The 13318-nt window shown below is 49.8% G+C and overlaps 1 protein-coding gene across 1 annotated transcript; it reads right to left on the reverse strand.

Annotated features, from left to right (window-relative positions):
• Positions 1 to 212: 212 nt before the first annotated feature.
• On the reverse strand, positions 213 to 9395 carry AGMAT (agmatinase (putative)). Its single transcript, XM_082615206.1, has 7 exons — positions 9039 to 9395; positions 7850 to 8052; positions 5076 to 5124; positions 3833 to 4028; positions 3215 to 3394; positions 1981 to 2065; positions 213 to 657 (listed from the first exon to the last, which is right to left on the reverse strand). Exons 1-7 carry the CDS (start codon positions 9335 to 9337, stop codon positions 584 to 586), a joined length of 1086 nt encoding a protein of 361 aa, XP_082471332.1. The 5' UTR covers positions 9338 to 9395; the 3' UTR covers positions 213 to 583.
• Between the last annotated feature and the right edge of the window lie 3923 nt (positions 9396 to 13318).

The following is a 13318-nucleotide window of genomic DNA, read 5'->3' on the forward strand; positions in this document are numbered from 1 at the left end:
AACTGAGGCTCAGAGGGAGCGGGTTAAGGAGAGGTCACTAAGGGCCAGCTGATGTCACCTGGTTTTGAAGACATTCATGCATCTTCCTGGCCTTTTGAGTGGGAAGTTTCTTTATTAGGATCTGCATGTTATTTTTTCTTTCTATGTTCACGGTGGTCCTAAAACCAAGATGCTCCTCAGCGTAGGGGCTGTATTTGAAAGGAAGATACTATAGAAATACGGAATGTTTTTCTACAGTATTATTTCATTCGGTTTTTTCATTTCATTCCTCCAGATTTTAGATAATCTTAAACTAAAGTCTCCATCCCTTTCCCCTTTATCCTCCATCACCATTCATCAAAGGAAAAAAAAAAAGCAGCACAAGCACATTTTTTTTAAGTTAATTCAAACACCTTAGGAATATTAGCCGTTTGGATTAGAGTTCTACTGTAAGCCCCGATTGTAGAGCCACCAATGACACTTTTAGCAGAACGTTTTATTGGCATAAACTCTTTAGTACTCAGATTGCTTGCACATAAGTTCTTCTGGAGAATTTGTCATCCAGGCAAGCTCTTGTTTTATCTTGAACATCGTAGCACAAGATTCAGGCGACTGTCACTTTGGGGAGAACACACAGCATCTCAAACAGCAGGTTAGCCGCTACGAGGGCTGTGTTTCCTACAAAGCAGTGAAAAACCCAAACGTGAACACCACACAGACCGCCTCCTGAGGCCGAGCCTCTCGGGCTCCTCAGCCTTTGTCCCTTTGTGCTTCCAGAGTCCTGCCTTGCGCACTCCTCTGCGGTTCCCCACCGCCCCGTGGACATGATTTCCCCGGCGTTCTCTCCATCAAGCATCATTCAGAAATGGTATTTTAAAATTCAGAAGCCTCTCTGTTTACTCTGAGAACAGATTTCCCCCAAAGGAAAACCTATCACATTGGTGTGTATCGTATTTACTATCTATCCTCTAAGGCTAATGGGCCTAACCCTGTAAGCTTTTCTAGATTAAAATTATTGGGATGGCATCGGCTTTGAATCTCTCTCCTAAACCAGCTAACTCCCCCACTTTATCAATATTAATAAATATCATTTATGCCTTGAGAATTCACTTTTCAATGAAATATCCAAGGCAAATGGCACTGGGCAGCCCTATCGCTGAACTGCACGCTGGTTTCTCTCCCTTCTGCTGACGGGTGGGCCAGCTAACAATCCTTAGCCGCCTCCCAGCGGTTTTGTTAGGGTTCATTAGCTCACATCTGTACAGTGTACAGTAATAGGTTTATTTTCTTCACTGTAGGACATACTCAGCCAGTTCCTGAGTTATATAAAGGGACCCGTCCATCTACTTATTAACTAGATTAATACAATTTAAACTAGCCACCGGGACTTCCCTGGTGGCGTAGTGGTTAAGAATCCGCCTGCCAATGCAGGGGACACGGGTTCGAGCCCTGGTCCGGGAAGATCCCACATGCCGCGGAGCAACTAAGCCCGTGCGCCACAACTACTGAGCCTGCGCTCTAGAGCCCGTGAGCCACAACTACTGAGCCCATGTGCTGCAACTACTGAAGCCCGCGTGCCTAGAGCCAGTGCTCCATAACAAGAGAAGCCACTGCAATGAGAAGCCCGCGCACCGCAATTAAGAGTAGCCCCCGCTCGGGCTTCCCTGGTGGCGCAGTGGTTGAGAGTCCGCCTGCCGATGCTGGGGACGCGGGTTCGTGACCCGGTCTGGGAAGATCCCACATGCCTCGGAGCGGCTGGGCCCGTGAGCCACGGCCGCTGAGCCTGCGCATCCGGAGCCTGTGCTCCGCAACGGGAGAGGCCACAACAGTGAGAGGCTTGCGTACCACAGAAAAAAAAAAAAAAAGAGTAGCACCCACTCGCCGCAACTAGAGAAAGGCCGCACACAACAAAGACCCAACGCAGCCAAAAAATAAAAAATAAAAAATAATTAAAAATAAACTAGCCACTGCCTACGGATCACATTTGTCTCCCTTACTCACCAGAAGGATCGTACGGCGGTGAAACCTCCACAAGATCACAACCCACCACGTTCAGGCCTTGACAACCCCGGATGATCTCCAGAGCCTGTCCAAGATGAAGCTTGAGTTGTCCAGAGAGGTAATCATTGACAACAGAAAGCAACCAGTAGAGGCCTCCATGGATTTCTCCCAACACGGGCCCTTCGACTTGGAACTGTCGCTTTCCCTCAATAAACATTCATTGACCACCAGGCACCCTGGTGGGATCACAGAGACAAACAAACCCAATCGCTTCAATGCCAGCACGAAGGGCTTCAGGAATAGTATGAGCACATGTCGCAGCCTGAAGAGGCTGGGGAAGGCTCCCCCAAGGTGGAAACACTTAGCTCAACGAACTGACCAAGCAGAGGAGTAGGGGGAGGGCAGCCCAGAGAGAGGGAAAGACACATGCAAAGGCGCCAAGATGCAAGAAGTAGTAGTAGTCAGACGTGGCCAGAGATAGGATGAGTGAGGGGTGGTGGCAGGAAGAGCGTCACTTAGCTTCCGTTCTGCGGGTGAAAAGCAGGAAGGATGCGAAGCCGAGGAATGAGGAGTGTGTTCTAGAAAACTGACGGGAACTGGGAAAGGCTTTAGAGAGGCTGTTATGACCATCCTCCTTTCTGAGAGGATAGAAGATAGTTGATTAGTTCAAGCAGTCTTCATTCATTCACTCCAGTATCTGTGAATACCTCCTACTTATATGTCAGACACTCTCCTCGGCTCGGAGAGTAGTGAACAGAACAAAGGTCCACCCCTGGAGCTCTCCTTCTAGGTAGAGCCACACTCCAGTTCTGCCTCCCTGTGCTATGCTCAGCTTACCATGGGAGCTTTCTTTGGGGGTTTCTAAAACTCTTGAACTACCCTGGGAAGTGTTAATCCCACTGTGCATACCTTTAAAATTTAACCCCAAAAAGGTAAGCTTGGTGTCTGAACAGGGGACACTACAATATTGTCCCCATGAACAGGCGGACCAGAGGCAGAAAGACCAAATAACGGACTATTATATCCCAGATAAGAAATGAGGGCCCTTGCCATAATCAGTCACTCATCAATAAGGGAGAATCCAAACCTGTGATCAGCCCTGAGCACAATAAAGGTCCAGGTGCTCTGATTTTAAAAGCCCATCCTGATTTCTAAAGACTCAGGTCAGGTCCCAGGAAAGTGGGGAGCTAAGTATCCTCACCCACAGGAAGTGTCACTGGGGGCGCCTCCTTACCTGACTAGGGGTGAGACCAGCAATTTCGGGCGTCCCTGTCCCTGGGGCATAGGCAGGGTCCAAGCCGTCGATATCAAAGCTGATATAAATGGGTCTGACTCCCATTTGCTGCCTCACTTTTCCCATCAGAGGGACCAGTGACTTCATCCAGCAGTCTTCAGCCAGGACCACCCGGAAGCCCTGAGAAAGAATTGAAGAGCAGAAAGTTGACACTTGGGCCTGGCAGCATTTACTGGGCATTTCCTATAGGCCTACCCCGTACTCAGCTTATGTGCACCTCAAAGTTAACCCCCGATATCCATGAGGAGGGAACTACCATCCCCATATCAGACCCATCGCCTAGGGTCTGGACCTCCTTCACTCTTTTCCAAGCCAGCAGCATCCAGGGGCTTGGTTTGTTTCTGCTTGTCTCCCCTCCCCAGCAATAAGAGGCCTCCTCTGCCTCATGAACTATCATCCCCGCTCTTATCTGCTCCACACGACGCAAACTCACCTTTCTGTCCCCACTTTGAGCTTGATTAGCAAAGTCCCTTTCAACCCATAGCCTCCACTGAGTGGGCAGTGGAGAGGAAGGCACTTTGGGGCCGGGGACAGAGGGAGGGGCTTTCGGCCTGTCACCTGGCTCCGGCTGTATCTGTAGGTATCCAAAGTCATGGAAGAGCCCCGGATGCCAATCTGTACCACGCGCTTACAGTCCAGGAGTCCCTCATCCACGCACCGGCGGAAGGGCGTCCCGTGATAGAGCTTCTCACCCAGGGCCTTGTCCGCCACGTCCATGTGTGCATCCACGTGCACCAGCCCCATAGGCCCATGCCTGATGACAACAGGGCGGCTCAGAGGCCAGGCCTCCCAGTGGGGCCTGAACACCACCACCCTCCAGGCCACCAAAACTTGATGACAATTCATAGCCATGGAGGGGCGACCTGGCATCAGTTACCAGCCTTGCAACTGGTTTCTGTCTTCAAACCACTTAGCTTCTCAGAAGGACAATAAGCTCAGAGAAGTCAGGCAGAAAATAGTCATGTGCTTTAGCTGACACTCCCTACCTATCACCCAGAATTGTCTTCACTTACAGATGGAGAGGGCTGGGAGGATGAAAGTAAAGGGTGGCGGCTCAGGTGAGCCCGTCTGAAGGCTCACCTAATCAGCACCACCCTTTCTCCAACTGCGGTACCAAGATGTAGCTTCCACTCAGCTCTCTCTCTATAATCCCCATCAACCCTGCCAGCCGCCCAAGAAAAACAGACAATCCAAATCAGTGCCAGGCAAACACAGCTTCCAGAAAAGCCTTGTACCCACCCACCCACCTCCAACCAGAATGCCACCCACATAGCTTTCCTCTATATGAATTCTGGAGCTCACCACCTTGGCCCATCTGTCTATTTCTCTAACTAACCAAAATTAGTCAATCCCTGGTAGGTTTTCACTACTGGAAAAATCCATCTTCTCATCCTCTGGGAAAGGGGCCCTTTCAGGAAAAAACAGGGCCTCTCCTCAGCAAGCAACACCATTGTGCCTGTCAGTATTCGTATTTGGCCTTTGAAGCAAAACAGAAACTGAAGTTAACTGGGGTTGTGTATTTCACTAGGGGCTCATCTTCCAAAAACAGAGGCAAACGCTGATCGTGCATACCAGAGCAGATCTAGGGCGAGGGCGGGTGGCCAGGGTGTTAATAATAAATTGTCTTGGCTCTCATCTGGTGACTGACAAGACACACCTGGAGCTTGACCTTAATTTTGATCCATAGAAGCAACTCAATGGGGAATTCCCTATCATCCCCAATAACCTGAGCCAGCAGAGGTCACCTGACGCCATCTAGCAGAAAACAACTCATTCCCCAGCTCCCGCCTTTGGGACTTACTTTTCTGCCATCGCTTGCAATATAGGATAGGTGATTGTGTGATCTCCACCTTCAAGGAGAAAAAAAAGAAGAAAACATCTGAAACGTGGATAAGATTCGAGGACCATGTATCACCTAGAACGATCTTTAATCTGCCCAATTCTGCCACCCTTTCGATTAGACTGGAAGAATTATAACCCCAGCTAAAATATGATCTTGTTCAGTGGTGGAGAAATGGCCACTAAATGTCTGACATTACATTGTCATTTAAAAGAGGAAATGAGGGCTTCCCTGGTGGCGCAGTGGTTGGGAGTCCGCCTGCCGATGCAGGGGACACGGATTCGTGTCCTGGTCTAGGAAGACCCTGCATGCTGCGGGGCGGCTGGGCCTGTGAGCCATGGCCGCTGAGCCTGCGCGTCCGGAGCCTGTGCTCCACAGCGGGAGGGGCCACAACAGTGAGGGGCCCGCGCACCGCAAAAAAAAAAAAAAGAGGAAATTAAACTAAGGCTTATAGGGAAAATGCTTGGACCAGCTCTGTCCAGTTGAACTTCCTGCAGTGACACACATGTTCTGTATCTGCACTGGCCAACATGGTGGTCACTAGCCATTGGCTATTGAAATGTGGCTCATGCAACTGAAGAATTGAATTTTTTATTTTATTTAATTGTAATTCATTTAAATAGCCACATGTGGCTAGGGGCTACCATAATGGACAGCACAGGCCTAGAAAAGTATTACCATTGATAATTATTAATAACAACAATAGCTATATTTATGGAAGCCTAAAACATGCCAGTCACAAGGCTGGGCGCTTTATATGCACTTTTGTTATATGCCCCTGACACAATATAAGAAGGTAGGTGGTGGTATTTTTATTCCCATATTACAGATAAGGAAATGAAGCATGAAGAGCTAGTGAGAGGTGGAGCTGAGATTCCAAACCACGTCAGCCAGAAACCCCACTCCTTACCACTATGCTCTGCAGGCTAGGCCCTCTCATTTGGCAAAAATAAATTTGGATATTTAGAAAAAGGTACTATTTTGACTATTGGTGAACAGGAAGAGGAAGAACTGCTACAGTGAGAGTGGGGCAGGGTGGGGGAGGGTAAGAGGAAAGCTGCTCTATAGATTGACATAGACCCTGACGAGAGGAAAAGACCCCCTTGCAGTTCTCTCAAAGTCATTGAAACGACGTCCTTGAAATAGTTAAGAAGTCACAACTAAGCCCCTGCTGGTAGCCTCCTCAGGCCTGGCTGGCATCAACGGCTGGGACAAGGTGAGGTGGATGGAGGCACTTGCCGGATGCAAAATTGAAGGGACACCAAAAAAAAAAACAAAACCAAAACCTCAGTAATTGGGGAATTCCCTGGCGGTCCAGCGATTAGGACTCTGCGCTTACGCTGCAGGGGACCTGGATCCCATCCCTGGCCAGGGGATGAACAAAGATCCTGCAAGCTGTGTGGCCAAAAAAAAAAAAAACCTAAGTAATCAAGATAAATACTATTTTAATGTAATATTTTAAAAAATCAAAATCAATGCAAAAAAAAAAAAAAAAAAGAATCCATGTTACGGACTTCCCTGGTGGCGAGGTGGTTAAGAATCCGCCTGCCAATGCAGGGGACACAGGTTCGAGCCCTGGTCTGGGAACATCCCACATGCCGCAGAGCAACTAAGCCCGAGAGCCACAACTACTGAAGCCCGTGTGCCTCAGAGCCCGCAGGCTGCAACTACTGAGCCCACGTGCCTAGAGTCCATGCTCCGCAACAAGAGAAGCCACCGCAATGAGAAGCCCGTGCTACTTTATGTTATTTATTTATTTATTTTTCTTTTTTATAAATTTATTTATTTTATTTTATTTTTGGCTGCGTTGGGTCTTTGTTGCTGCATGCAGGCTTTCTCTAGTTGCAGTGAGTAGGGGCTACTCTCCGTTGCGGTGCACGGGCTTCTCATTGCGGTGGCTTCTCTTGTTGCAGAGCACGGGCTCTAGGTGCGCGGGCTTCAGTAGTTGTGGCTCACGGGCTCTAGAGCGCAGGCTCAGTAGTTGTGGCTCGCGGGCTTAGTTGCTCCGTGGCATGTGGGATCTTCCCAGACCAGGGCTCGAACCCGTGTCCCCTGCATTGGCAGGCGGATTCTTAACCACTGCGCCACCAGGGAAGTCCCTTTTTTTTATTTTTATTTTTGGCTGCGTTGAGTCTTCGTTGCTATGCATGGGCTTTAGCTGCGGTGAGCAGGGGCTACTCTTCCTTGCGGTGCGCAGGCTTCTCACTGCAGTGGCTTCTCTTGTTGCAGAGCATGGGCTCTAGGCACGCAGGCTCAGTAGTTGTGGCACATGGGCTTAGTTGCTCAGCAGCACGTGGGATCTTCCCGGACCAGGGCTCAAACCCACGTCTGCTGCATTGGCAGGCGGATTCTTAACCACTGCGCTGCCAGGGAAGTCCCCCATGATAAACTTTAAATAAAGATAGTATCAGCAACTGTGCTGTTCTGAGTCATACTGCAACCTGAGGCAAAAAGGGAAATCAGTAATATGTATTGCTGACTTTTTGGCACCCCTTAAATTTTGCACCAAGGTGAATACCTCACTTGCTTCACCCTGGTCCATCCCTGTCAGTCACATTCGTCCAAAAATGTAAATATCCTCTCCCCAGGGGTTAAAATAAATGAATTAACAATGTTCCGTTTCCTACCGTCTCCATATTGACAGTGGCTCACCCTGGAGAAGTAACCGTACTCCAGCTCATGATAAATAGACCCTGAGCTCAGAGAACTACCCTCTCCCTTGCAGATGCCATTACCCAAGGTCAGAGGAATACAGCCAGCTGCTACAATTTTCTGATAGGCCTCTCGAATTAGGCGGCAGCTGTCCTGAAGGTTGTAAAGATTGACATTCACATCGCCTAGGTCTGCAACCATGAGGGACTGGAAGGGGAGGGCTCCTGTGCTAGGGTTGGCTGTCCGAAGCAGCACTGATTCTTCGCGGATCCGTCGGGGTCCAAATCTGGAGGAGAAAGAATCAGCTTGTGAGCCATCCCTAAAGGTTTAGAGGCTCTGCCTAGGCCGAGGCTTCCCAGGCTCTGTGCTGGGGCTGGCTGAATCTTTGCTGCAGGGGGTAGGGGTCATCCTATACAGTGCAGGATGTTTAGCAGCAACCCTGGTCTTTACCCACTAGATGCCAGTAGCAGCCCTTCCCCCACGTTGTGATAACCAAAAATGCTTCCAGACTCTGCCAAATGTCCCCTGGGGGGAAAAAGTCACACACACGTTGAGGACCACTGATCTAGCCTATATAGTGAAGAGATTAAAGGTACAGACTTAGAAGCCCACCAATCACCAATTTACTAAATGGCATTAGATAATTTCTTAATCTCCCTGAGCCTCAATTTCCTGAACTGTTGCTGCGGAATCGTAAATAGCTGATGTTCAATAATTAGAAAAATCGATTTTACTTCCTCTAACTTGATCTTAGGAAAACTGCCTTATTTGGGGGACTTCCCTGGCGGTTTAGTGGTTAAGACTCCGCATTTCCATTGCAGGGGGCATGCAGTGATCCCTGGTGGGGGAACTAAGATCCCGCAGGCTGCGCGACCAAAAAAAGAAGAAAAAATTGCCTTATTTGGAGCAAATTCTTGAGTCAGGTGACATCTAGAGGTTTGGGGAAGGGACAACCAGCTTCTGTTCTCACACTTAATGTCCCCTGCTTCTGTAAACCGGGTACCCACAGCCACCCTCCAGCTAGGCCAGGGAATGGGGCAGGGAGAAGGCTCAGTCCTTGAACCCCCTTTCTTTACCAATGGATGACGCGGCTGAGCCCTCAGGGTTGCTTGAGGGAAACCAGCTGTCTCTCAAAGGATTAGGGGCACTTTGGAGCCAGGCACTGGCTTCCAACTCGACCCTGGGTGAGGGAAAGCGCCTCTCCATGAGTTTTGTGTGTGCAGTGGCCGCCAGGCTGTCCCAGTGCGTGTCCCCGAGTCCTTCGGGGCTTACCTCGCCCCGGGCCGGTTGGAGGTCCCAATGTCTAGCGGCACCCCGATGAAGGCGGCATCCAGCCCCTCGGGGGAGGCCTGCACGGGCAGCCGCATCATGGAGCAGATGCCCACCGACCGGGCCACGAACTCGGAGCTGGGAGGTTGGTTCCGGGGGGTGTCGGAGGCCTGGCGGCTCTGGCTGCTGCCGGGGTCGCAGGGCCCCGCCGTAGGACGCGCGCGGCCCCCGGGAACCAGCCCCCGCGCGCCCCCGCCGCCCCCCAGGCCCCGGGCGCAGCCGGACGCCAGCAGCCGCAGCATCCCGCCCGCCCCGCTGGTCCCCGCTGGTCCCCGCAGCGGCCGGGGCGAGTGTGCCAGCGCCCGAGACGCCCCGGGCTCAAAGGGCAGGGGCGCCTGGAGATCACAGGCGGGGGAGGGGCCCAGGGACCGAGCCGCTCTCTCCCTGCACACTTTCGTGGACTTCGGCCTCTAGTTCCTTTCATAAATAGAGCCAGCCCCGCGGTTCCCTACTGACGTCCACCGCACTGCCCCAGGTGGGTCCCTCCCCACCAAAATCAGGCCCTTGGCAGCTTCTTCTCCCAGAGTAACACCTAATGCAACTTTCCTGGCAGTCCAGTGGTTAAGACTTCAGGCTTCCACTGCAGGGGGCACGTGTTCGATCCCTGGTTGGGGAATTAAGATCCCACAAAAACCTGAAAGACTTGAAGAGGAAAGACCTTTCTCTAAGCGAGAGAAATTGGAGCATTTAAAAAAAAATAATGTACCAAGAAATGTCTGGGTGGGAGTCCCAGGAAGCAGAGTCTTTCTAAATTAACCTTTTTTAAAAAGGACTTAGAGGCGAGCCCACCTGTGCAGTCCTCTTTATCCCTAAGGGGAGGGGGGAAAGAAGTGATCTGTAATGCAGTTATGGGAGCCATTTTGTGGTATTATATATTTTTTAACCTCTAGAACTTTAGATTGAATGGGAAAGGCCCGAGTTTGCATTAAATTTGTCCCTTTATATAAAATCACACATTAAATCACACCACCCTGCAGGGTGAGGCAAAGTCTCCTAAAGATCAATAACAGGTATTCAGTGTGGCAATCGGCTGCCGAGCAGGTCCCTGCCATTTTCTGGAGCAAATGCAACAATCTCTTGGTTATTCCCTTAACACCTTTTTATTTTTTTATTTTTTATTTATTTATTTTTTTGCGGTATGCGGGCCTCTCACTGTTGCGGCCTCTCCCGTTGCGGAGCACAGGCTCCGGATGAGCAGGCTCAGCGGCCATGGCTCACGGGCCCAGCCGCTCCGCGGCATGTGGGATCTTCCCGGACCGGGGCACGAACCCGCGTCCCCTGCATCGGCAGGCGGACTCCCAACCACTGTGCCACCAGGGAACCCCACCTTTTTATTTTTTAATTAATTTTTATTGGAGTATAGTTAATTTACAACGTTGTGTTAATTTCAGGTGTACAGCAAAGTGAATCAGTTATACATATACATATATCCACTCTTTTTTAGATTCTTTTCCCATATAGATCATTACAGACTAGTGAGTAGCGTTTTCTGTGTTATACAGTAGGTCCTTACTAGTTTAACACCCTTATGCCTAGATTCTACCACTATTTCTGTCATATGGTTTGTCCTGAAGGTATCATTTTCTTACTGTCTTTTTTTCTTTCATTCTTCTCACAAGTATTTGCGTGCCTGTTATGTGCCAGGCACTATGTGATAGCAGCTCCAACCTTCCTCTTCATCTGCCGAACACGCCCTTCCTTCAAATTTTCCGCAGGTGGCTTCTTTGACCAGGTGTGCCCCTGCTCTCCGATGGCTCCTTCTCTGATGGCAGTCTCTTCCCATATCAAGGTAACCATTTTCACCTAGAGGCAGATAATGCACAACCCATATCCCAGCCCTGGGCTCCAGTCACCCATTTGCTAACTCCCTACCTGGATGTTTTGACAACACCTCAGGTGGGCTACAAGTTCAGCCAGCAACTTCCCACGTCCCTCTCTTTGATCCTGCCCCTCTCCCCCACCATCCTTTGGTAAGTCGTGATGGTTTCCCATGTGAAAGCTCTCCACGGCTACTCTGGTTCAGGCCTTCCCACCTCTAGCTTTCCAATTGGTCTCACCACTGCTAGTATCACATAGAATTTCCTGCCCGATAAAGCTTCCTGAAGCCAATCCACCTTTCTAATCGTATTTCCTATTATGCATCTTCACGCCCTTATCTCTCCAGCCATTGTTCCCCTTACACAGCCCCACTTTCTTGCCTCCTTTCCTTTGCTGGAATGCTCTCTCCCTAGCTCCCATCTCCACGTGCCCAATGTTCAGCTGAAACCGGTGCTTACATGACCCTCTCCATACCTCTCATAAAACCTTAACGCTTTTCTACCTGGGATAAGTTGGCATCTAGAATCAGAAACAACTTAAATCTTGGGACTTCCCTGGTGGTCCAGTGGGTAAGACTCCGCGCTCCCGGTGCAGGAGGCCCGGGCTCGATCCCTGGTTGGGGAACTAGATCCCGCATGCATGACACAACTAAGAAGTCTGCATGCTGCAACAAAGATCCAGTGTGTGGCAACTAAGATGCGGCACAGCCAAAATTAATAAAGAATAAATAAATAAAATTTTTTTTTAAAAAAAGAAACAACTTAAATCTTGGGTCCACTGTCAGTGAATCTCAATCACTGTTGGCAGAATTTCCAAATATTTTATATTATTTACCAGTTAAGGGATTCCCTGGTGGTCCGGTGGTTAGGACTCCAAGCTTCCACTACAGGGGGCATGGGTTCAATCCCTGGTCGGGGAACTGAGATCCCACATCCCGTGCAGCGCCGGCCAAATCAAAACAAAACAAGACAAAAACAAAGAAACACCTATATAATTTACCAGTTAAAATTTCCCTAGGGAGTTCCCTGGTAGCTTAGTAGTCAGGGAACTGAGATCCTGTAAGCTGCGTGGCACAGCCGAAAAAAAAAAAAAAAAGCTTCCCCCAAAACTTTCAAGTAAATCTGTCACTCCAATAACTCATCATTTAACCTAGCCCACCAATGTGTACATCCTTAAGGCACCCCAGGCAGGGAAGGGTGCACTTAACATGTCAATCTGAGCAACTCACCCTTTTGAACCTATTTCCTACTCTGTAAAATGGGATGATAATCTTAACTGGTGGTTCTTATGAGGGTTAAATGAGGTCCACTGCGAAAGCATTGTAAACCGTCCATTGATAAATAATAGGTAGTGTTATCATTGCCTGTTTTATTTCCTCTACTGCAGAGTTTCCTCACCATGGTCATAATACACTGGTATATTGCAATTGGGTTACAGGTTGGATACAACATAAAGATCCCATGGCCCTTGGGGCTGCCAGCTAGACCAAACACCTCTGGGTGCATGCAGCCCATGGGGAGCTCCTGCGGATATGATCCAAGCAGAACAGAGTCTGTTATCCTGCCTTCCAATCTCTACAAGTAGGCAAAAGGACCAGCAGCATTTGCTGCTTGCCATGTGTTACCACCTGGCCATCAACTTCAGAGGCCAGCTGCAGAGTGCACCGCTGCACGTTACAGACAAGGGTCCAGGGCCCTGCTAGAGAAAGTGAGTTCCAGGGGCCAAGGAGGAGCAGCAGCAACCCAAGATGCAGCTGGTCAGGGTTGGAGGGTCGAGGAGACTGGTTGGAGGGCTCTGGCCAGAGCAGCCCCAGATGGCTGACCCAAATCTGTCTTCAAATAGTATCAGATATTTCTGTCCATTTTTGGCTGGTGTCCAAGCAGTGTCCAAGCTAACTTCAGGGTGACTGCTTTAACAATGCTTATGGGCAGGGTGACATTAAAAATATTTAACATCTGAGATGGAACAGATATTGACCAATCAGAACAGATGCCAGGGGCTTCCCTGGTGGCACAGTGGTTAAGAGTCTGCCTGCCAGCACAGGGGACACAGGTCCGAGCCCTGGTCCGGGAAGATGCCTCATGCCGCAGAGCAACTAAGCCCGTGCACCACAACTGCTGAGCCTGTGCTCTAGAACCCGCGAGCCACAACTACTGAGCCTGCATGCCACAACTACTGAAGCCCGCGTGCCTAGAGCCCGTGCTCTGCAACAAGAGAAGCCATCACAATGAGAAGCCCGCGCACCGTAACGAAGGGTAGCCTCTACTCACCACAGCTAGAGAAAGCCCTTGTGCAGCAACGAAGACCCAATGCAGCCAAAAAAAAAAAAAGAACATATGCCAGCTAGCCATTAACAGTAAATACCAGTACATACCAGGTGGATATCACCCCTGAAGGAATGTGCT

Source organism: Mesoplodon mirus (assembly GCF_964341445.2).
Source record: "Mesoplodon mirus genome assembly, chromosome: 3".
Lineage (NCBI taxonomy): Eukaryota > Metazoa > Chordata > Mammalia > Artiodactyla > Ziphiidae > Mesoplodon > Mesoplodon mirus.